Source organism: Macaca mulatta, chromosome 9 (genome assembly GCF_049350105.2).
Source record: "Macaca mulatta isolate MMU2019108-1 chromosome 9, T2T-MMU8v2.0, whole genome shotgun sequence".
Taxonomy (NCBI): Eukaryota; Metazoa; Chordata; class Mammalia; order Primates; family Cercopithecidae; genus Macaca; species Macaca mulatta.
The window spans coordinates 62,059,783-62,085,801 of record NC_133414.1 but is presented as its reverse complement, the minus strand read 5'-3'; the positions used below and the strand labels follow the sequence as shown (position 1 = coordinate 62,085,801).

General features: G+C 37.4%; 1 protein-coding gene across 18 annotated transcripts in view; it reads left to right on the top strand.

Annotated features, from left to right (window-relative positions):
- Positions 1-26,019, top strand: part of SHLD2 (shieldin complex subunit 2) — an 88,609-nt gene that overhangs the window by 48,150 nt on the left and 14,440 nt on the right. For 11 of the 18 annotated variants that reach the window (XR_013398046.1, XR_013398045.1, XM_028826365.2 and 8 more), the window contains 5 exons: positions 461-1,993; positions 7,124-7,231; positions 19,546-19,740; positions 19,908-20,042; positions 24,922-25,128. Coding sequence is in view for 16 of the 18 variants with exons in the window: in XM_077946399.1 (XP_077802525.1) it covers positions 461-1,993; positions 7,124-7,231; positions 19,546-19,740; positions 19,908-20,042; positions 24,922-25,128 (2,178 nt within the window). In the remaining 2 variants the exon portion in view is untranslated. Of the gene's footprint in view, positions 1-460; positions 1,994-3,623; positions 3,777-5,809; positions 5,954-7,123; positions 7,232-19,545; positions 19,741-19,907; positions 20,043-24,921; positions 25,129-26,019 lie in introns of those variants that run through there. The other 7 variants (XM_077946405.1, XM_028826369.2, XM_077946406.1 and 4 more) reach the window with 4 other exon arrangements.

Below are 26,019 nucleotides of genomic sequence, written 5' to 3'. Positions count from 1 at the left end.
CAATCTCAGCTCACTGCAACCTCTGCCTCCTGGGTTCAAGCGATTCTTCTGCCTCGGCCTTCAAGTGGGGGACTACAGGCATGAGCCACCACGCCCAGCTAATTTTTTGTATTTTTAGTAGAGACAGGGTTTCATGCTGTTAGCCAGGATCATCTCGATCTCCTGACCTTGTGATCCACCCACCTCGGCCTCCCAAAGCTGGGATTACAGGCATGAGCCACTGCACCCGGCCTAAAGAGAGTCTTTAAGTGAAAAAGTTTTGTGAATATTTTGATTTCTCTTCATAATTTCTTGTGTATTTATGAATTTTATATAATTAAATGGCATGTCAAAAAATCACCTATGTTAATTATGTTTTTGACTCGGTTATTATATTTTCTTTTGGTACATTATTAAGTTAATATCCATATGCAAAAATATGCTGGCAATATATTAATTTTGGATATTTCATTTTTATCAGAAATCATGAGTGGAGGATCTCAAGTCCACATTTTTTGGGGTGCTCCAGTTGCTCCACTGAAAATGACAGTATCACAAGACACAGTTTCTTTAATGTCCGTTGCTGACCCCTGGAAAAAAATTCAGCTTTTATGCAGTCAACATTCTTTATATCTGAAGGATGAAAAACCGCGCAACAATCTTGAAAACTGTGAAGTCCCAGAATCTATTGGTTCTCCAGATCTTCTTAGTGGTCATTTCTTAACAAACTGTATGAATAGACATGTTCATGTGAAAGATGACTTTGTACATTCTGTTTCTGAAACACAGAATATAGAATCCCAGAAGATTCACTCCTCTAGACTGAGTGATGTAACTAGCTCTAATATGCAAATATGTGGATTTAAAAGCGCAGTTCCGCATTTAACTGAAGAAGAAAAGTATCAAAAGCTTCTCCGTGAAAATAAAATTATAGATGAACAGCCTAAACATCAGTCAGACATATGTGGTCAGAACTTTAACACAGATTTGTGTCAGTTAAGCCATAAGTGTGCAGCTATGTTGGATTTGGTTTGTAGTACTGAACAAATTAATATAGGGCCTGAAGTGGTACAAAGAGAGTGTGTGCCGGCAGAATATCATGAAATACAAAACCAGTGTTTGGGATTATTTTCCTCGAACGCAGTATATAAGCCAAGGTCTGAAGGAGCAGTTAGGAAGGTCTCAGACCTTAAAATATCAACTGATACTGAATTTCTCAGTATAATTACCTCCAGCCAGGTTGCTTTTTTAGCTCAAAAGAAAGATAAAGGGCAGAGTCCTATAAATAAAGGGAATGCAAACATGGAGACTGAACCAAAGGCAAGTTACGGGGAGATAAGAATACCTGAAGAGAATTCGATTCAGCTTGATGATTTTACAGATGCATATGAAAGTGGACAAAACCAAGCATATTCTCTTGAACTTTTTAGTCCTGTTTGTCCTAAAACAGAAAATAGCCACATTCACATAAACTCTGATAAAGGTCTTGAAGAAAATACAGAATCTCAAGAACTTTTCAGTTCTGAAGATGAACTGCCACCAAATGAGATACGTATTGAGTTATGTAGCTCAGGAATACTGTGTTCCCAGCTAAATACCTTTCACAAAAGTGCTATTAAAAGAAGCTGCACCTCTGAAGATAAGGTGGGCCAGTCTGAAGCTGTGTCTCGAGTCCTTCAAGTAGCTAAGAAAATGAAGTTGATTTCTAATGAAGGAGATTCTGCTGTAGAAGTGGATCAGAGGAATGTGTCTGAATTTAAGGGTATTAAAAAAACGTCATTAATAAAAAACTGTGATTCTAAAAGCCAGAAGTATAATTGTTTAGTCATGGTGCTATCTCCATGCCATGTGAAGGAAATAAACATAAAATTCGGACCAAATTCTGGCTCTAAAGTGCCTTTAGCAACAGTTACAGTAATTGATCAATCAGAAACTAAGAAGAAAGTTTTTCTGTGGAGGACTGCAGCATTTTGGGCATTTACAGTGTTTCTTGGAGATATAATTTTACTCACAGGTGAGGTCATTATGGTATAGTGGTAGCTTATTTTATAAAGCTAAGTTTTGTTTTTGCTTTTCTCCCACTTAGTCTTTGAAGACTCTGTAGTCATTTGCCTCTTCTGAGCTCAGCATAATTGATCCCTTTATCGCATCTGCATTGTTCTCCTTTCCACTGTCCACTCTCCTGCCCATTGCCACTTCTGGGTCTCTGTTCTGTCCTTCTGAGCTCTGCCCCACTTATCCCCTCCTTTAATAAGCATCCCCTAATCAGGTGCAGTGGGTCACACTTGTAGTCCTAGCACTTTGGGAGGCTGAGGCAGGAAGATTGCTTGAGGCCAGGAATTTGAGACCAGCCTTGGCAACCTAGTGAGACCCTGTCTCTACAAAAAATAAAATAAGTTGTATGTGCCTGTAGTCCCAACTACTCAGGAGGCTGACGTGGGAGGATTGCTTGAGCCCAGGAGGTTGAGGCTGCAGTGAGCTTTAATTGGGCCACTGCACTCCAGCCCCAGCAACAGAGTTGGACCTTTCCACTTGTTTTTTTTTTTTTTTTTTTTAGACAGAGTCTCGCTCTGTCACCCAGGCTGGAGTGCAGTGGCACGATCTCGGCTCACTGCAAGCTCTGCCTCCCAGGTTCATGTCATTCTCCTGCCTCAGCCTCCCAAGTAGCTGGGACTACAGGTGCCCACCACCACACCTGGTTAATGTTTTGTGTTTTTTAGTAGAGAGGGTGTTTCACCGTGTTAGCCAGGATGGTCTCCATCTCCTGAGCTTGTGATCCACCCGCCTCGGCCTCCCAAAGTCCTGGGATTACAGGCGTGAGCCACCGCGCCCAGCCTCTGCTTCTTTACCTAATGTCTAATAATGCTGTGCACATTATGTTCTTACTGAGGGAACAGTTATCGATTTCTATTGCTTTATTATTAAAATTATCTTAATTACACTTGGAAATATGGAAAGGAGAAAACTGGTATTATACCAACTTCATATAACGACCAGTAGAGTTCTAGAGTGTTACCTTCCAGTTATTTTCTCTGTTCTCCTTAAAATGTGTGTGCATGTGAGTATATGTCACACATAGAAGCTCATATTTATTGGGAGCTTACTTTGTGAGACCCTGTTTTAGACTTTACATGCATATCTCATTACAACAAGTATATGAGGAAGGTACTGATTTTTATCCCCATTTTTCAGTTGAGGAAGCTGAAGCCCAGAGAAGTAAAGTAAGTTGCCCAATGTCATACATCTAGGAAGTGGCAAAGCTATGGTTTCTCCTAGACTCTAGAATTCATACTCTTACTGTATAGTTGTAACCATAAAGAACATTTTGTTTTTTTAATTTTTAATTTATTTTTAATTAATTTATTTTTAAGAGACAGGGTCTTGCTATGTTGCCAAGTGCAGTGGCTACTCACGGGCACAATCCCATTACTGATCAGCATGAGAATTTTTAAATCGTTATTTTAATTTTTTTTTTGGTTTGTTTGTTTAATAGGGACAGGGTCTCACTGTATTACTCAGGCTGATCTCCAACTCCTGGGCTCAATTGATCCTCCTGCTGCAGCCTCCCAAAGTGCTAGGATTACAGGTGTGAGCTACCGTGCCCATGGTATTTTTAACATTCCCTTGTTTCCAACCTGGACCAGTTCACCCCTCCTTAGGAAACCTGTCGTCCTCCACTCCCAGGAAGTCACTATATTGATGGCAAGCTTAGTGCAGACACCTAATCGGCTACAACTCTGAACTCCTGGGCTCAAGTGAGCCTCCTGCCTCAGTCTCCCAAGTGGCCAGGACTACAGGTACGCATGCCACTGCACCCAGAGAGAATATTTAATTTCTTTTTGTTTATTTTTTGAGACAGACTCTTGCTCTGTCGCCCAGGCTGGAGCGCAGTGGCACAATCTTGGCTCACTGCAACCTCTGCCTCCTGGGTGCAGGTGATTCTCCTGCTTCAGCCTCCTGAGTAGCTGGGATTATAGGTGCATGCCACCACGCCTGGCTAATTTTTGTATCTTTAGTAGAGACGGGGTTTCACCATGTTGGCCAGGCTGGTTTCAAACTCCTGTCCTCAGGTGATTTGCCCACCTTGGCCTCCCAAAGTGCTAGGATTACAGGTGTGAGCCACCGTGCCTGGCCAGAATATGTTTTCACCGAACGTATCTAATATTGTGTTACATGTTCTTTGTTGATTCAAAATTGACACACGGTGTATTAGAGCAGGAAGAAGTTGATTAAGCTTAATAAAATATCTAAAGAAAGAATGTGATACGGAGGAGGTATTTAGAAAAAGAAAACTTCAAAGCAATATAGATAGTCCTAGCAAATAGTTTACAGGAGGAATGAGAACCTTAGCTAGTGTACCTTGGTGTTCCTGTAGGATTGTCAAGTACAATCTTTTATAAAGAGGTAAACACAAGATTGTAATGAACAGGCTTAGCATAGCCACATCCCACTGGCAGTGTTAGCTATTATTATTTATATGTGATCATATTATTGGAGATTCAATTCACCTAACTCCCTCTGTTCTGATTCAGTGCTTGCTGAATACCTCTTTGCTTGTGATTTGGCTTTCTAGTTGTAGAGCTGCCCACAGCGTGAGAACAAGCTGAAATACTGTTTTTTTGGGCAATTAATCCCTTGTTGTAAATGAAAAAAAAATTTTTTTTTCTTTGATTTGTTTCATTAATTGATTTAGTACAAGCTTATGTTGCAGAGCCGAAATCTAGTTTTGGAATGTTAACAAAATTAAGTTTCCCAGAGTGTAAAAGAGGCTGAACCCTGGACCATGGTCATTTTACTGAGGCAATTAGTGTTACCAGGGACCTCTCGGGGACCTTTTCCGTTTTCCTAGATAGGTGTAAACTCAATCTGCAATCTCTGTATTTTTTCCTAACATCTCTATAGTTGTTGACAACTAGGTACATTCTCTCTAGTGGCTTTAATGCAATTTACTTAACCATTTTCCTATTATAAGACATTTAAATGATTTCTATGAACTTTTAAAAAAAAATCTGATTTTTTTTGTCTTTTTAAGAAAAAGACGATCTAGTTCACTGATTTCTGAATAAGTTTCTTTTGTGTGGAACAGATGGAAACGTTGCGGAAAAAAAAAACTACACTTTTCTGTTGTCCTAATGAGGCAGTGAACTTACTTGGGTAGCTTGGACAGTTCATACTACCTATTGATGTATACCCCCAAACAGAAGAATTCTTTTTTTTTTTTTGAGATGGAGTCTTGCTCTGTCGCCCAGGCTGGAGTGTAGTGGTGTGATCTCGGCTCAGTGCAACCTCCGCCTCCCAGGTTCAAACGATTCTCCTACCTCAGCCTCCCGAGTAGGTGGGACTACAGGAGCCCGCCACCACGCCTGACTAATTTTTGTATTTTTAGTAGAGACAGGGTTTCACCATGTTGGCCGAGCTGGTCTTAGACTCCTGACCTTGTGATCCGCCCACCTCGGCCTCCCAAAGTTCTGGGATTACAGGTGTGAGCCACCACACCCGGCCCAAACTGAAAAATTTTAAGTAACAGATGTATTCCAGATCTTGTTGAATACCAACACAGTAGACAGTTTGCTATTATACTTCTAGCAATAGAATGAAGAGATGCCAAAAATAAGGATTACCTAAGGGAGACTACTGACTAGAATTAGATGAAGACAGGGGACTTACCACTGGGAAACAACAGTGTTTAAAGGGCAAACAGAATAAGAACTAGGAGCTGGGGTATGTCAGTGAGAGGGCAGGAAGGAGCCAGGAGGCCAGGGCAGGCTACCCATCTCCTCCATCCACTGCTAGTGATTACCATGTGACTAATCCAACATTGGCTTCAGAGTCCTAGCTTTCAGAACGCTCTCCTTGAAATTTCTCATCTGTTCCTTTTTTCTGAAGAACATGCATCCTGAATGTTGGATCATGAAAAGTCTTGAATGCTGTACTAGCTCTTCCTGGCTAGGCAGTGGGGAGCCACTGTTTTTCAGTAAGTCACCTGAACTCTTTAATGCTCTGACGTATCACTCGTCTGAACTCATTAATGCTCTAATAAATGACTCATTAGCATTGTAAGAAATGGGTTGCAGGGGGACAAGCACCTGTTGGGAGGGAAAGGAATGTGTGATGTAAAACAGTAGTAGTGGCAGGGCATGGGCACATTTAAGCAGCAGAGGGGTAGGTGGGGATTTTAGTTTACTTGATTAGCAGCATAGTGTCAACAAATGAGTTGGGCACTGTGAAAGGAAAAGCAGGTTTGGACATTGCTGAGTTTGGGGAGCCAATAGAATATCCAGGTGGGAATTTTCATTAGTTTGTTGTGGATAAAAGGTTCAGAAGCTGAGGAAAGGGTCTGGAATCTAAATCTGTAAGTAATCAGTTGGAATTTATACATCCTTGGTTTTCTTTCCCATTATCTCTAAATTATTTCGCTATTGTTAATATATGTTTATACCTCTGACACTATATACTGATTAGATCCTGCCTTAGAAATAGCTCCCTTCCCCTCTTTCTCTTTACAGCTCACAAGTTTTGCTCTACCTACAATTGTTTCTACCTGTTGATATGTTTAGTTCTACATGATTCTACTCTATCCGTCTTAGATATACAGCTCTCTCTTTCCAATTGGAAAATGTTCCCTACCTCCAAAGTCTTTCACTTTTAACTTCCATGGAAGATGATTATTGTGGTATTTAGGGAAAAATAATCAAGTGTGTTAAGAATGCCTCATATCATATTCAGATATATTTATAGTAGAAGGGACCAGTCCGTACCGAATATTATTACTCTTCTAGGCACTACTGCTTTGGAACCACTACTTCGCCTTCTGGTCCTAAGAAAATTATTTTTAACTTGTCAGAAATATACATGATAACATTTGCCTTATGTAAACAAAAACTGTTAAACTTTTTTAATATAGAGCAGTGGTCTTCCGTACTGATATTGTTTGAATATAAAGAAGCAATTTTGTTAATTTACCTAGATTGAGATTTCAGATTTGCTGTTTTGTCATTTCATGCCTTTAGGCAGGTTATTTAACCTATTTGATCTCTAGTTTCCCAGTATATGGGAGGCATGCGTAATATTTTGCTGTGATTGGTAAGTTAACCACATTGTAAAGGAATTTATGGCATAATCAGAATGTTTTTTCTCTCTCTAGATGTTGTTATTCATGAGGACCAATGGGTTGGCGAGACAGTACTACAATCAACATTTAGCAGTCAGTTATTAAATCTTGGGAGTTATTCATCTATTCAGCCTGAAGAATGTAAGGCACATTTTAAATGAAATAATATATTAGTGTTTAAAGTATAAAAACATACTAGGAAAGATTAGGGTTAAGATGGTTCTTTTACAAAATGTTTTCTAAACAGTTGGAGAGAATTGGTTTCTTTTCATTAGTAAGAATGAAAATAGAATTTTAAGAAATGAACTGTGCATTGTGAATCACATTTATTTTAAGAAGTATTGGGTCTCATGTTTTGTTTTCTTAGGCAGTCAGTATAGTGGTGGTTCTTCACCTTTTAGGGAGTCAAAGACCTCTTTGAGAATCTTTAGATCATTTCTTCAGAAAACTGGACTTATGTAGATAGGCACAAAATTTTGCTTATAATTGTAAAGCATTCCATGGACCTCTGATGTTCTTCTGTGGAACTTCTGAGCCTCTGATTAAGAATCCTTGGGGTAATAAAAATGTATTGGTCTCATATTCAGACAGCTGTGGTTTGAATCCTTATTCTCCTACTTACCACTGCTAAGAAAAGCTATCTTCCTTCTTTAACGTCCAGTTTTCTCTTCTTTAAAAGAAGCTGTTTAATGAAGAAACTAGCAGCTATCTCCTTCTCTAGGTAATAAAATTTAAAAAAAAAGAAAGAAAGCAAAGTAAGGGAAGCAGTATAAACTTGTGGTTATGATCACTGTACTCAGATAGACCAGGATTTGAATCCTGGCCCTCTTACTTCCAGTCTGTCTTTAGGCAAGTTATTTCACTTCACTATACCTCTGTCTCCTTGTCTTTGAAATGGACATAAGAATACATACATACCTTATAGGGTTGTTATGAAGATTAAGTGAGGAAATGAATATAAGATGTTGAACCTGCACATAATGTAGTAGTAACATAGTAATATTAGAGGGAGAAATAATAAGCTGGCAAAATATATTTGATAAAATTCTGAAATATCATACAAGAATATAGCTAGGGAAATATACTGATTATACAAGAAGATAACTGGAATAATAGGAAAGTTATAGGATGTATATGGAAGATAGAGCATGGAATTCCAACTTTTGAATTCTTAAAGAGCAAGTAGAAGGGAAGAGCAACAATAACAAGAACTGTGTTTGGAATGGGCAAGGTTTCATTATATACTAGGGTGGCCCATCAGCAGAAAATAAACTCTGACATATTTCATAGACAGCTAAAATAGAGTTCTTCATCTATCCAATATATATTTGTTATGTGTTGACATTGTTTTAGGCACTGTGCTTACTGTACACTGGGGGTACAATGGTGCCTGTCCTCATGGAGCTTACGTTCTCATGTGGAAGACAGACCAAAAAAAATGAATGAAACAGACATATAAGTAAAATATTTACAGGTGATAATGAGTGCTGTGAAGGAAACTAACAAAGGGCTAAGATACGGAGTGCCATGGTTCTAGTTAAGAAGGGTTGATTATGGAGTAGAATCAGGGTTAGGAAGTTATTACAATAGCTGAAGTTGAGAGATGATGGGAGCTAAAGAGTTGAGATATATTTGTAAATAGAGTTAATAGGATTTTCTGATGATGTGGGTCTGGGGATGAGGGAAGAGGGACAATCTACTGCTACTTGATTACAGGTTTAAGTAACTAGGTAGCCTTTATTGGGAAAGACTGAGAGGGAACTGGTTTATGGGGAAAAGGGCTATGTTTCAAGGCGTGTTAAGTTTTAGGTATCTTTGAGATATTCAAGTGGAGATGTTATATAAGAACTGGAAACAAAGTTCAGGACTCAGAAGACAAGTTTAAAATTAAGAGGCAAATTTTAGAGTTATTAGCATACAGATAATATTTTTTTAAAAACTTTTAAATTTGAAATATTATCTGTGAAATTATAGAATCACAGGGAATTGCAAAAATAATACATAAAGTCCCATGAACTCTTCATCTAGCTTCTCCCAGTGGTGACATCTTATATAACTTTAGTACAATATCAATAACAGGAAATCAACATTTGTATAATACTGTTAACTAGTAATATACTAGGATACGTTCCCTTTCAGTATCAATAAATATGGTATCAGCCTGGCACAGTGGCTTATGCCTGTAATCCCAGCACTCTGGGTGGCTGAGACAGGAGGGTTAGTTGGGTCCTGGAGCTCGACACCAGCCTGGACGATATGGTGAAACCTCATCTCTACTAAAACTACGGAAAAATTAGCCAGGTGTAGTGGTGCACACCTATAGTTCCAGCTACTGGGGAGGCTTAAGTGGGAAAGAAAGTCAAGGCTGCAGTGAGCCATGATTGTACCACAGCACTTCAGCCTGGGTGACTGGAGTCAGACCTTGTCTCAAAAAATTTTTTTCTTAAATAAATAAATATAGCATCAATACAGCATTATAATTATAATATGATTAATACTATAGCAATAAAATAGATATACTTAGTCCTAATGCCAGTGTCTTATTTAATAGAAAAGCACTCGAGGCATTGTCATTAAAACCAGGAAAAAAATAAGGATGTCCACTATCTCTGCAACTATTCATCTTGTACTAGAATTATCAGCCAATGCACTTAGACAAGAAGAGGCATGTGGCCTGGTGTGGCAGCTCATGCCTGTAATCCCAGCACTTTGGGAGTCCAAGGTGGGCAGATCACTTGAGGCCAGGAGTTCGAGACCAGCCTGGCCAACATAGCAAAACCCTGTCTGTACTAAAAAGATGAAAAATTAGCCAGGTGTGATGGTGCATGCCTGTGGTCCCAGCTACTCAGGAGGCTAAGGCATGAGAATTGGCTGAACCTGGGAGGTGGAGGTTGCAGTGAGTACCACTATATTGAACTGCAGCCTAAGCGACAGAGCAAGATTCTAAGAAAGAAAGAAGAGGCATCTGAATGGATAAAGAAGAATGGAAATTATCTCTATTTACAAATGCCCTGATAACATACCTGAAAACTCCAGGGGATCAAAGTTAAAATAAATTTAAATAATAAGAGAATTCAGTGATATAACAGGATGCAAAATTAATGTTAAAAAATATAATTAGGCCGGGCACGGTGGCTCACGCCTGTAATCCCAGCACTTTGGGAGGCCGAGGTGGATGGATCATGAGGTCAGGAGATCAAGACCATCCTGGCTACACAGGTGAAACCCTGTCTCTGCTAAAAATATAAAAAATTAGCCGGGCATAGTGCCGGGTGCCTGTAGTCCCAGCTACTCAGGAGGCTGAGGTAGGAGAATGGCGTGAACCCGGGAGGCGGAGCTTGCAGTGAGCCGACACCACGCCACTGCACTCCAGCCTGGGCGACAGAACAAGACTCCGTCTCAAAAAAAAAAAAAATTATTAGGCTGAGTGCAGTGGCTCACGTCTATAATTCCAGCACTTTGGGAGGTGAAAGTGGGTGGGCAGCTTGAGCCCAGGAATTCAAGACCAGCCTGGGCTACAAAAAAAAGAAAAGAAAAAGAAAAAAAAGCTGGGTGTGGTGGCACACACCTGTGGTCTCAGCTATATGGGAGGCTGAGGTAAAAGGATTGCTTGAGGCCAGGCTGGGGGATGAGGTTGCAGTGAGCTGTGATTGCACCACTGTACTCCAGCCTGGGCAACAGAGCAAGGCCGTGTCTCAAAAAAATAATAATAATAGTAATTAGACTTAATATACACAAATAATAAACAGAGGGCATAATGATAGTGAAAAACTCATTACTAATAAAGAAGATAGTTTAAAATACAAAAAAGTACAGTTAATAAGAAATATGCAAAGCCTATATAAGGAAAAAATTAAAATACTCCAGAAAGAAATGAAGACATAAATAAATGGAAAGAAATTTCCTGTTCTTGGATAGGATGACTCAACATCATAATGATGTCAGTTCTTCGTAAGTTAATATGTAAATTCAGTGTAGTTCCAATGAAAATATCAACAAGCTATGTTGTGGCATATAAAAGTCGATACTAAAGTTCATATGGGAAAACAGACTCGCAAGAATAGCTAGGAAAAGACTGACAAAGGAAAACTACAGAGGAGGGGAACTAGCTTTACCAGATGTTAAAACATACTATAAAGCCTCTGTAATTAAAACAGTGAAGTACTGATGCATGAATAGACAAACAGACCAGTGAAATAGAGTAAGAAGATTGGAATTAGACCCAGCAATTAATATATGACAAAGATAGTATCTGAAATCAGTGAGATAAAGGCTAGCTCCTTAATAAATGGTGCTGAGACAACTGGGTAGCTATTTGGAAAAAAGGGAAAATTGGACACATATCTCACAACAAACAGTAATAAACACCTATGGATTAATAATCTAAATGTAAAAAATAAAATCATGCAACAATGAGAAGGAAACCTGAATGAATCTTCTATAATCTTGTTGTAGGGAAAGGCTTTTTCTTAATATTACTCAGAATCCAGGGGCAATAGAAGACAAGACTGATACATTTTACTATAGAAAAATAAATTTTGCATAACCAAAACGCCATAAACAAAGTCAAAAGACAACTGACAAACTTGGAGAAAATATTTGCAACATATAACAAAAAGCTAATATCCCTAATATATAAAGAACTTTTAAACCTTGAGTGACAAAGGCTGGGTGTGCTCGTTGACACCTGTAATCATAGCATTTGGAAGGCTGAGGTGGGAGAATCACTTGAGCTCAGGAGTTTGAGACCAGCCTGGGCCACATAGTGAGACCCTATCTTTACGAAAGATCAAAAAATAAGCCAGGTGTGGTGGTGCATGCCTATGGTCCCAGCTACATAGGAGGCTGAGGCAGGAGGATTGCTTGCGCCCAGGAGATCGAGGCTACAGTGAGCTGTATTCATGCCACTGCACTCTAGCCTGGAAAAAGGGAAAATGCGAAAAAGAGATGAACAGTCAATTTTCAAAAAAAGATATAAAAATGGCTATCAAATATAACTTATCATTAGAGAAATTCAAATTAAACTACATGGAGATAACATTTCTCACCTATCAGATTGGCAAAATTAAAAAAAAAGACAGCACATTCTGTTGGTGAAACTGTGAGGTAACGTGCCCTCTTACACATTGGTGGTAGGAATGCAAATTGCTACAACCCTTCTGAAGTGATATTTGGCAATATCTAACAAAATTACATACGTACTTAGCTTTCGACCTAGCAATCCCACTTCTAGGAGTTTACCCTGAAGCTATACCTCCAACAATATGAAAACACATATCACAAGGTTATTCATTGCAGTATTGTTTATAATTGCGAAATATATAGGAGAATGATTCACTAAGTTATCGTACATTCACATAGTAGAACACTGTGTACTATGCAGCTGTACAAAAAGAATGAAAAAGATCTCTCTGAACTGACATGGAGTGATTCCCAGGAAATACTGTTATGTGAAAACATAAACCCCCCCAAAAGTGTATGTAGTATGCTTCCTTCCTGTAAGAAGGAATGGAGGAATAAGAAAATACCTCTGTTTATTTGTGGAAAGAAAATGCAGGAAGGATAAACCAGAAACTAAAGAGATTGGTCACCTACAGGGGGCAGGTAGGAGAAGGGTGGAAGAAAGTGGGGAATGGGAACAGGATAGCAGGGGTCAGGAGGAAGTGACACTAACAAATGAACCTAATATTGTTACAAATGAACCTAATATTGTTAGAAATGAATAAAACACACAGAATGGGGTGGGGAAGAAAAGAACAAACCTAAGTAGCTGTGGAAAAGAGTATATTGAAGAGTATATTGACTGGATTCTATAAGGCTAAAGACAGAAAGGACTGTACATAAATGCTGCAATCTAGTTAGAAATATGTTTCTCAAAGGGAAGTGGCTTAGCAGTAACCTTATGTATATACCAGAATGAACAAATGAGTACACAGATTGTAGATAAGGACAGCTGGATTTCTCACTGTTGGAGAAAGAAATTATAAATAAGGGAATGTTAAAACGAACCAGAGATATTGTTATAAACTGGGGATTTAAAATATAGATAAATGGATACAGAAATATAGGCATACCCGTGTATATGGGTACACATACATATACCTCTCCTAGTTCTGTCCACTGAGCGAGCACAGCACAGATGATGCAGTGACTCTGCAGTAATAAAGAGCATACCTGGTGCCCAGATCTTGGTCTGTAAACATTTTCTTTTCTTTCTTTTTTTTGGGGGGGAGGGGGGAGACGGACTCTCGTTCTGTCACCCAGGCTGGAGTGCAGTGGCGTGATCTGTGCTCACTGCAACCTCTGCCTCCTGGTCCGAGAATTTCTCCTGCTTCAGCCTCCCAAGTAGCTGGGACTACAGGTGCATGCCACCACACCCAGATAATTTTTGTATTTTTAGTAGAGATGGGCTTTCACCATGTTGGCCAGGCTGGTCTTGAACTCCTGGGCTTCAGCAGTCCACCCATCTTGGCCTCCCAAAACGCTGGGATTACAGGTGTAAGCCATTGTGCCTGGCCAACATTATTCTCTAATGAAAGGAACCAGCTCTGCTAAAAGTGGTTGATTACAGGACTGGGTCAGGGCAAATTCAGGATAAGCCTGGAAGTCTAGTGGTGCCAGACAACACATGTTGAAATAATGCAAGAGCCAACCTGAAGGAGCACCTACTGGCTAACCCTGAAGCAATTTGAGCGAGAAAATAATGATAGTATTGGATTAGAACCCATAGATTAAAATATTTACAAATCCTTACTGATATAAAGATATATTTATTTCATAACTAACTAGAGGGGAAGAGAGAGCTCTTCCTTCCAATGGAATTCCAATTAATAAATCTGAGAGAAAAGAAAAAAAAATAGAGAATTACTGGCCATGCTCAGTGGTTCATGCCTATAATCCCAGCACTTTGGGAGGCTGAGGCAGGTGGGTGGCTTGAGACCAGCCTGGGCAACATGACAAAACCCCGTCTCTACAAAAAATAGAAAAATTAACCAGGTTTGGGGGTGTGTTCCTATAGTCCCAGCTATTCGGGAGGCTGAGGTGGGAGGATTGATTGATCCTGGGAGGTTGAGGCTGCAGTGAGCCGTGATCATGCCACTGCACTTCAGCCCGGGCAACAGAGTGAGACTCTGTCTCAAGAAAAAAAAAAAAATACAAAACACAAAAATAGAGAACTGCCATCAGGCAGAGATCACAATAATAAATACTGCACTGACACGGATCCACTGATAGATGCTAAAATTAGTAGGTGAAACTTTGAGGAGAGATAGCATTGCATAGTCTCAAAGTATCTCCCCAAGATACCAGCTTACTAGAGGGAAAATAATAAATTTATAGGAAAGAAACTTTTCAGACACCAATGTAACTGAGTGATCAGGGTAAATATTACCAGTAATAAGATGTATGGGTATCATAAATTCTTTGATATTATCCATTGAGAAGGACCCACCATATTTTTTGTGGAATTGCTAAAAATGTATAACTTCATTCCAATTGTAAAACCCTGGAGAAAGCCAAAGGGAAGGATGTTCTACTAAATAATTGATCAGGATTCTTCGTAAGTGTCAAGGTAATGAAAAAGAAAAGATTGAGAAACTCTTATAGATTAGAGAAGACCAAAGAGAAATAACAACTAAATGTGAGGTGGGATCTTGGATAAAATCCTACATAGAAAAAGGATATGAATAGGAGCATTGGTAAACTTTAAATGACATCTATATTTTAATTAACAATATTTAATTAATGTTAGTTTCCTGTTTAAGATAATTTATAATATGTGAGATGCCCACATTAGTCGACATAGTGAGGAATATAAGGGCACTCTGTACTATCTTTGCAGCTTTTTTGGGTCTTACATTAGTTCAAAACAGAGTTTTTAAAAGAGCTATATATGATCATCTCAATAAGTACAAAGAAAGCTTTTGATAAAAGTCAACACCTGTTCATTAGGAATAGAATAAAACTTTCCTTAACTTCATAAAGAGTGTCTTTAGAAAACCCAGAACAATTGTCATCCTAATTGGAAAAATAATAGAAGCATTCCTTTTAAAATTCGGGAATATAACTTGGATGCTACTATTACTATTTTTCTTCAACACCATATTAGAGTTATTAACCAGTGCAATAAAACATGGAAAAATAGATATGTAAAGATTGGAAAGGTAGAAATAAAACTGCCTTTATTATAGATGGTTTACATACCTTTTCACTTTAAAAACTACAAACAAATTATTAGAAATAATGAGAAAGTTTCGCAAAGTTGCTGGATATAAGGTTAACATGCAAAAGTCAATCACATTTCTAGAGTAGAGCAACTAACAATAACAAAGGAAGGTGCCATTGACAGTAATATTATTTTATACTAATAGTAATAAATGTGACAAAGTATGTGCAAGATCTAAAAAAGGAAAAAAATTAAAACGAAGAAAAACTAATGAAGAATGAAATAAACATATACCTTATTCATTGATTGGAAGATTTAACATTGTGAAGATTTCAGTTCTTTTCAAGTTGATTTGTAAATTCAGTGCATGTTCAGTAAAAATCCTCGTAAGATTTCAAGGGCGCAGTGGCTCATGCCTGTAATGCCAGCACTTTGGGAGGCCAAGGCAGGAGGATCTCTTGAGGCAAAGAGTTCAGGACCAGTAAGATTTTCATGTAATTTGATACGATTATATGATATTTATGTAGAAGAGTAAGTGGTCAGAAACAACCAGGGCATTTTAAGAAAAAAAGCAGAGAAGAATAATTTGCCCTATCAGCTATCAGGACTTAGTATGAACCTATAGTAACTAAGATGGTGTGGTTTTGCCCGGTTGAAGTCAGTTAACTTTTTAATTTTGAGATTTCTTTTATTATGAATATTCGAAGGTGTTACATCTTGGAAAGCGTGTGTGTGTGTGTGTGTGTGTGTGTGTGAGAGAGAGCTAAATGGCTTCTAAGTAAAATTCAGCATATCTTATATATGTTGATACAATAAAAGGGGAAGGAATGTTTTGAAATAATGAAAATAACATGGTATGCAAATGTTTTGCAAGAGATTTGGGAAATGTAGATATCTCTGGTTTTAAGGATGATCTAGATTCAAGTAATAGTTAAGTAATTTCATAAAACTCTTATGATGAAATTCTGGATGGAGAATATTCTATGAATACCTAGAGAGTTTCAGGTTTTTGTAGAATGATGTGAAAAATCTTGAACTAATTAGATAATCTTTAGAAGTTACTACAAAATCTTTGTTTTTACACTTATACAGGAATTTATGGTGCTTTGTTACAGGTTAGTAGCTAAATAAAGTATATTCTAAAGTTTTGTATTGATGTAGGGAAACAGCTACCAGTGGACATTTTGAGAATATTGCAGTTGGCTTTCTTCTGAAAGAGTAAACCAATTTGGTTACTGATTTCACCAATTTGGTTTTGATTTTGCAAGTGGTTACAACTCATGAGAGCATTCTTATTTGTGATCAATATATTGTGTTTTTGGAAAAGACTTCTGGGAAAGAATTATGATGAAGCTCTCGTGCAATTGCAACAAAACCAAAAATTGAAAAGTGGGACCTAATAATACTTGTTTAAAATTTATTTTTTAGAGACAGGATCTCACTCTGTTACCCAGGCTAGAGTGCAGTGGCCTGATCATGGCTCACTGCAGCCTGAATCTCCTAGGCTCAAGAGATTCTTCTACCTCAGCCTCCTGAGTAGCTGGGACTACAGGTGTATGCCCCCATGCCCGGCTAATTTTTGTATTTTTTGTAGAGACCAGGTTTTGTCATGTTGCCCAAGCTGGCCCTGAATTCCTGAGCTCAAGTGAGACTCTTGTCTTAGCCTCCCAAAGTGCTGGAATCATACGTGTGAGCCACCACTCCCAGCCCCAGAACAACTATTATTAAAAAGTCAAAAAACAACAGATGTTGGTAGGCTGTGTAGAAAAGGAAATGCCTATATACTGTTGGTGGGAATGTAAATTAATTCAGCCACTGTTGAAAACAGGTTGGGGTTTTCTCAAAGAAGTTAAAACTGAACTGTGATTTGACTCAGCAATCCCATTACTGGATATATATCCAAAAGAAACCAAATTGTTCTACCAAAAAGACATAAGCACTTGAATGTTCATTGTAGCACTATCTACAATAGCAAAGTCATGGAATCAATCTAGGTGGCCATCAGTGGAGGACTGAATAAAGAAAATGTGGTACATACACACCATGGAATTCTACGCAGCCATAAAAAGGAATGAAATCAGGCTGGCGCGGTGGCTCATGCTTGTAATTCCCACACTTTGACAGGCTGAGGCAGGCAGATTGCTTGAGTCCAGGAGTTTGAGACCAGCCTGGGCAATGTGGCAAAACCCTGTCTGTACAAAAAATACAAAAAAATTAGCTAGATGTGGTGGTGCACACCTGTGGTCCCAGCTATTTGGGAGGCTGAAGTGGGAGGATCACCTGAGCCTTGGAGGTGGAGTTTACAGTGAGCTGAGATTGTGCCACTGCATTCCAGCCTGGGCAACAGAGTGACATCTTGTCTCAAAAATATATATTTTATATATATATAATATATATATTTATTATGTATATAATATATATATTTATTATATATATATATTTGCAACAACACAGATGCAGTTGGAGGCAATTATCCTAAGTGAATTGAGGGAGGAACAGGAAACCAAATAACGTGTTCTCACTTATAAGTGGGAGCTAAACATTGGCTACTCATGGACATAAAGGTGGCAACAATATGCACTGGGGACTACTGGAGAGAGAGGGGCAAGGGTTGAAAAACTACATGTTGGGTATTGTGCTCAGTACCTGGGTGACAGCATCATTTGTACCCCAAAGTTCAGTATCACACAGTATACCCAGGTAACAGACCTGCACATGTATACCTGAATCTAAAGTGAAAGTTGGAAAGAAAAGACTTCTGTTCTTTCGTCTTTATAGTGAGGTGTTATATGTTTTACAAACCTAGTTCTTATAATGTGACAAGAATATAAATTTATTTTGAATATTATTAAATATATAAGTCAAACATCAACACAGTGTTTCCATGAGGTAGACTTTTTTTGGAATCTAAATAACCAGGTGTTTCCATGTAAATTTTATGAATCAGGAACAAATACATAATTTGAAGTCAGAGATCTTTTTGTTCCCCAAAAAGCTCTATCTTGTTCATGAAAAATGAAGCCCAGAGAAGTTATGTACAAGTTCACAGAGCTTATTGTTGACAAAACCAGAATTTGAATACAGCTCTTCTGATACCAGATTTGCTGGAAATATTGTGAAAGAAAAATTCAATCTGGTAGTATTCCATGTGGTTTTAATTTTTTCCTTGTAACTTTAGTTTGAATTTTATGTGTGTGTGAGCATCTGCATTTACTTTTAAAAACTTCTATTATGAAAGCCTTCAAGCATATACAAAAGTAGAGAACACAAAGCAGAATGAACTTAAGTACCTATTAGCCAGTTTATTAAACCATGTTCAGTCTTGTTTTACCTGTTATATCCCTTTTACTGTCTAAAGGAAGGAAAGAAGAATCACAAATCAGTTTATAGACTCTGCTTTCTAAAAAGTACTTAAGTGTTTATTGCCAATATCTTATTTTTGGTCAGCAATCAATCACATACTCAAGCATACTTCTTTTACCTTCAGAGAAATTTAATCCGCAAAACTCATCAGCCTGTACATTTAAAATATATGCATTTTAATGTATAGAAACTATACCTTAGTAAAAAATGAGAAAAAAAAATATGAGCTAGGAAAGAGAAAAACATTTAAAAGATATAATAACTGAAGAATTAAATAACCAATCCAACACTTGAAAAATATCACAATGTGGCAGATGCTCAAAAGCTCTCTGAGCTCAGGGAAAGAAGCAGCACTGTGAGTCTATAGTGGTCACCATTCTGTGTGGTATTGGGTAGGGCGAGAAGAGGATGACAACCTTGCAGCTGGAAACTGGTGAGGACAGAGGCCTCGCTGTGGAAAGAGTAAGGCACACTCAGGGAGAGAACCAGTGAGGTGGCTCTGAGCCTGTTTCAGAAGGGAAGTCCCCAGGGGCTTGAGGAAGAACGGCAGAGCCTGGGATCAAATCAGACTCCAGGGATTGGGGAACCGATTGGCTGTTACAGGGTGGTGGAGTCAAAAAAGAACAGAAATTTTGTGTTTGGTTAATTGATAGAAAAATGATATTATTAACAAAGTAGAGAAGTATGGGAACAGCACAAGTTTCTTGGGGATAGTAAATAATTCCATTTCCATTGATTAAAAATATCAAGTTTATTTTTACTTCGAAACTGATTCAAGACTTAGCTATTGTACATGTTTTAGAGAAAATAAAACTATATTTTGTATCTAATCATACTTTATAACATAAAATACAGTTCTAAAAAATATTATTTGTCAAGAAAAATATAATGTTGCCATATTTTGTCTGTATGTATTTTTTTTCCTTAGATTCCAGTGTAGTTAGTGATGTTGTACTTCAAGACTTACTGGCATATGTGTCCTCAAAACATTCCTACCTCAGAGATCTTCCTCCGAGGCAGCCTCAGAGGGTGAATAGTATAGACTTTGTAGAATTGGAGCACCTTCAGCCTGATGTATTAGTCCACGCAGTACTAAGAGTTGTTGATTTCACTGTACTGACAGGTAAACATTTTGACTGCTTCCTTAATTTTAGATTATGAAAAAATTAAGATATAAGACCATCTTAGTGTACCATTTGGTTATCACTATATATGTATCATCAACTATTAAAGTATGGTATCACATGTGATAGAGTGATGTCATCTAAGATACTCATTTTCCTTTTCCAGAGGCAGTATACAGTTATAGAGGACAGAAGCAGAAAAAAGTTATGTTAACAGTGGAACAGGCCCAAGATCAACATTATGTGCTTGTATTATGGGGTCCTGGAGCAGCCTGGTACCCTCAACTTCAAAGGAAAAAGGGTAAATACACCAAAAAGCATTTAACCTATTTATATTTCGTAAATGATTAATGTTTATGAGCCCGAGGTGGAGAAAATCTTGAGACTAGACAGCATTTGAAATACAAGTGATCATGATTGAATATTCTTCTGCAAATTTCTTCTGTTAAAATTTTGTACCTCTTGTAGCAATTCATTTATCTAATAAGTCCTCAATAATTGATGGTGGTGAAATAAAGGCTTAAATTTATTCCCAGATATACTACTTTACCTTTTTAGTGAAGATCTTACCTCCTTCAAATAACATTCTTTAAACATTTAATTCTGGAGAAGCTTCTACAATTTTTTTTCAGCCAAAGTACTCTGATAAATAAACTCTCTGATTTTAAGGCAGATGTCAGGGGAGTTACCTTAACTCTTTCAAGTCACAATTACTGTTCAATAAATTACTGTGTTTCATATTTTTATTATAGTTGTTTTAAAAGCATGCACTGTTAGCCATCCCTAGAATGTTCAGTGTTAAAATATGACCCATGATTACATTTTTCTTTAAAGCATAAATTATTTCTGGTATATTGAATTAAATGGAATTGATGTTTCATTAAAATAATATAATATCTTCCCTTTGCTATTGTGAGATCCTTTAGTTTCATTCGTGGCTTATGAGTTATTTTTCCCTGCTAAATGAATTTAGAGATTGATTCAGTATATTATTATTTTTTTACCTGAAAGAGTTAATGCCTCTCCAAACTTCTGCCTTCCAAATAGTTATTTGTAGGTAAGACCTGTCACATTGTCTCTCTTAATCATTAATAGCTATGACTCGGATTTGAGATAAGTCTAACTTTGAGCTTTTATGTTAAGATCAAACAGGGACAGATGTTTGTTTGGTTGAGCAAGCTGACAAACATGTATCAGTGATAGACTAACTATGATCGTTGACCACCATAGCCTGGCTGAGACCATGAGTCTAGTGCATGCTACACAAGAATGTAGGTCACAGGTATAGTGGAGCCGTAACAAAGCAGGTTGCTCCATGTTTAATGTGAATGTTCTTTTAAAACTAATAGTTTTTTGGTTAATAGAAGAGAAATTACAGTTGTCTCTAGGTGACTCTGTGGTGTTTAGGTTAGTACTGAAAACATATGAATCCAGGAATTAAGATGTTGTTCTTTGTGCATTCATTCATCCAGCCCCCCTTATTTATAACCATCATTTTAAAGTTTTAACATCTACTTCAATACCTCACATCAGTCTTTTTAAGATAAAAATACCAATTTTGAAGGATTACTTAAGTGATTCTGTTTTCCTGATTTTACTTTTCTTTTCAAGTGACCAGCCCCATTTCCAAATTCCCAGCAAAGAGAATCTGATTGCCCAGAGTAAATTTGATTAAAAAAACTGTGATCAGGAAGACAGGGTCACACAATACAAATATGAGAGCTTGAGCTTATTTCAGTGGATGGGAAAACAGTTAAGGGAATATTTGTGGTCTGGGTGAATACATAAAGATATTTACTATAAAAAATATCTATGTTCATTAGCTTGGAAAGATATATGTAATGTGTTATTTAGTTTGAAAAGCAGATTATAGGCCAGGTGCGGTGGTTCACGCCTGTTAACTCTGTACTTTGGGAGGCCAAAGTGGGTGGATTGCTTGAGCCCAGGAATTCAAGTCCTCATCTTAAAAAAAAAAAAAAAGTAGATTGTAAAACTTCATGTATAGAAAATATATTATGTTAACATATAATAAATATTTTTATGTTTACATAAGTTAATCCATTAAAATTTTCAGGAAAACCTTTTATGTATAATAGTATCTCATTTTAATAAAAATGTATCTGTAAGTACGTATGTACATTTGAAAATCTGGAAATATGTATGTATACCAAAATGCTAGCAGTGGTTATTTCTATATGGTAGTATTATGTGTGCTTTAATTTTTTCTTTATACCTTAAGTTTGAATTTTATGTGTGAGCATCTGCATTTACTTTTAAAGCTTTTATTACAAAGGCCTTCAAGCATATACAAAAGTAGAGAGAATACTAAGCATAATGAATTTTTTTTTTTTTCTGAGACAGAGGTTCATTCTTGTCACCCAGGCTGGAGTGTAGTGGCGCGATCTCTGCTCACTGCAACCTCCGCCTCTTGGGTTCAAGTGATTCTCCTGCCTCAGCCTCCCAAGTAGCTGGAATTACAGGCATGTGCCACCACGCCCAGCTTATTTTTGTATTTTTAGTAGAGACGAGGTTTCACCATGTTGGCCAGGCTGGTCTTGAACTCCTGACCTCAGGTGATTCACCCGCCTCAGCCTCCCAAAGTGCTGGGATTATAGGCGTGAGCCAGCCACTGCGCTCGGCCAGCATAATGAACTTAAGTACCTATTAGCCAGCTTATTAAAACACGGTCAGTCTTGTTTCACCTGTTACCTCCCTTGTCTTTACCGTTTAAATATTTTATAATAAATATATTTTATTTTATAATTAAAAATAAAATTAAAACCTTTTGCTTTTTAAAATAAAAGAATAGTTTATGTTTGGAAAATCTAGCTAACAATTTGAGAAAAAATAGAATTAAATTTATACTTTATGTTTGTGCCAATATACATTTCAAGTACATTAGAGATTCAAATATAAAAATAATGAAACAATGAATAGTAGAAGAAAATATGGGCAAAATTATTTGTAATGCAAAGGTTGGTAGGGTAAATAAAATCCAGCAACAAAAACTATTATACATAAAAACCACCATATACAAAATTGAAAGGCAATGAAAAAAACAGAAAAAAAATTACGTTGTCAGAAAATAATGCAGTAAGCAAAAGACACATATCTATAGAGATAAATGGGGAAAGGATATGAGTAGGCAAGTCCCCAAAGAAGAAGTAAAAATGGCCAATAAATACATGGAAAAATTGTTCTGACAAGTAATTGAAAACACAAAGTAATGATGATAGATGATTTTTCTTTTAAGAAATTGATAGAGGAGATATGGGAAAACAGCTACTGTCATCAGCACTTGGAAATGCAAACTAGCAGAACCTTTCTTGAGGATAACTGACAATTAATATGAACAAATTGGGGGTACTTTTAGCCCAATAATTATAGCTCTAGGAGTTTATCATAACTATGTGTAAAGATATAGTTGAAAATGGGTTTATCATGGTATCATGTGTAATAGTGAAAAATAACCACCAGAGTCCCTCAAAATAGAGGGTTGCTGTAATAATTTTTAAGATTTTGGTGTATCTGGACAATGGCATATTACGTAATATTTAAAAGCAATGTAGAATAATACATACATACAAAACTATATTTGACTTATTAAGTCAATCCCAGTAAATAAAATCCCAAACAACTGGTTGTCTGCTAAAACGTTAACTGTTTATTTAGGGTGTTGAGATTATGACTGCTATATGTTTATTTACTTGGCTTCTCTTAGCTTACTTTTTTAAGCAGGTATTTTGTAATAAGACAAGAAAGCTATTTTAGTGATTGGTTTTAAGCAGTAACTTGGAATATATACTTTAGTTCTAGCTAGTGATGCTCTGTCTTTACAGATTTACTGACATGTTTGATGATTTTCCACCAAAAAAAAAAAAAAACAAATCTCTAGTGAAAGAAACTAAGGAGATGAGTAGGTGTAGTAAATTAGATGTATGGCCTGAAGTAAGTGGGAAACTCAAAAGACAGCTGATGTGATCAGAAACATTAGTGCTAAGAAACCCTCTTTTGTTTTATTATAGTTTTGAAGTTGAATTTACTAATACAGAATATGATTATTGGGCAAGGTCTGTGTTACTGTGGCTTTAAGAATTAGAATTGTTACTGAAAGTTAAAAATAAGTGCTATCGTGTCTAAATGCTTTTTGTTCTAGAAAAGTTAACTAAGGTAACTAAGGTATTGAAATATGAGTGAAATATTAGACTTGGGTTCATCTCAGTGTCCTTTCTTTAAACAAAACAAAACAAAACTTTGCCTATGGATAGATACATGAGAATTGTCTACTTTGTAAAGCAGTTGGTTATGATAATATGATAAATGATGACCATTCAGGAGGGCAAGGAATCTTTTTTTTTTTTTTTTGAAACCAATTCTTGCTCTGTCCCCTAGGCTGGAATGCAGTGGCGCGATCTCTGCTCACTGCAAGCTCCGCCTCCCAGGTTCACGCCATTCTCCTGCCTCAGCCTCCTGAGTAGCTGGGACTACAGGCGCCCGCCACCGCACCTGGCTAATTTTTTGTATTTTTAGTAGAGACAGGATTTCACCGTGGTCTCGATCTCCTGACCTTGTGATCCGCCCACCTCAGCCTCCCAAAGTGCTGGTATTACAGGCGTGAGCCACTGCGCCCGGCCGAGGGCAAGGAATCTTTAGAAAATATTTTATTAAAATTATCTCTAGCGGCCCGGCATGGAGGCTCACGCCTGTAATCTCAGCACTTTGGGAGGCCGAGGTGGGTGGATCATGAGGTCAGGAGTTCGAGACCAGCCTGACCAATATGGTGAAACCCTGTCTCTACTAAAAATACAAAAATTAGCCGGGAGTGGTGGCACGTGCCTATAATCCCAGCAACTCAGGAAGCTGAGGCAGGAGAATTGCTTGAACCTGGGAGGTGGAGGTTTCAGTGAGCCAGGATCGCACCACTGCTCTCCAGCCTGGGCAACAGAGCAAGACTCTGTCTCGGAAAAAATAATACTAACAATAATAATGATAATAATCTCTAGCATGCTTCTATTGTCTTAATGCACCATTCATATTTTATCTCTTTTTACCCAAACTCTTTAGTGATAAAAGATTAGTATTCAGCTGACTTAATCAGATCAATCTATTTCATCTGATACTAAGCCTAGTTTTTTTTTTTTCCTTTTTGCTGACTTTTGTTTTTACTGTTTTTGTTTAAGGTTATATTTGGGAATTTAAATATCTTTTTGTTCAGCGCAATTACACACTAGAAAACCTAGAGTTGCATACAACGCCTTGGTCATCCTGTGAGTGCTTGTTTGATGATGATATAAGGGCAATTACATTTAAAGCAAAATTTCAAAAAAGTACACCCTCCTTTGTGAAGATATCAGACTTAGCAACCCACCTAGAGGATAAGTGTTCAGGTAAGATCTTTATATACATAAATTCTGCTATTTTTAATTTCTTTTGAAACAGGGTCTTGCTCTGTTGCCCAGGCTGGAATACAGTGGTGTGAACACAACTTACTGCAGCCCCCACCTCCCAAGTTTAAGTGATTCTCCCACCTCAGCCTTTCGAGTAGCTGAGGAGGGAAGGGAAGGCTAGTGCATACCATCAGTGCACGCCACCACACCCAACTATTTATTTATTTATTTAGGTAGAGACAGAGTTTCCTATGTTGCCCAGTCTGGTCTCAAACTCCTGGACTCAAGTGAATCCTCTTGCCTTGGTCTCCCAAAGTGCTGGGATTACAGGCATGAACCACCACACCTAGCCCATTGCTAGTTTTAATATAAGCAAAAAGGCTACCACTTGTGGTAAAAATGTATAATTCTACATAAAAGTGAAATATAAATCTTTGCAAATATCTGAACTAGATTCTAGTAGCTTTAGGAACTATGTGCCCGGAACCAAGGACAAAGAACAAATACCTACTTTTTATTATGTGACAAGGTGGGAGCATAAATTCAGTTCCTTACTTTATCTTGGCCAAATGCCAGATTAAAATTTTAACTAGTTGGGTTAATTCACATATGTATGTAAATATGTTTTCCAATATACGATTGAAGGTTAGCATTGTTATATCATGAAACTATGCTAAGGAGAATACAGGCAGAAAACAAAAAAGACAACACCTCTCAAAAAACCCAACTTTTAATTGAATACAGAGATTTTATTCTCAGAGAAGAACTTCTTATTGCTAGTTCTACACTGAAACATTTACTAATACCAGCAGGTAATTTAAATTAATAATATTTCTGGAAGATAAACACAGATGATAGAAAATTTACAAGCTTTTATACTATAAAATTTTC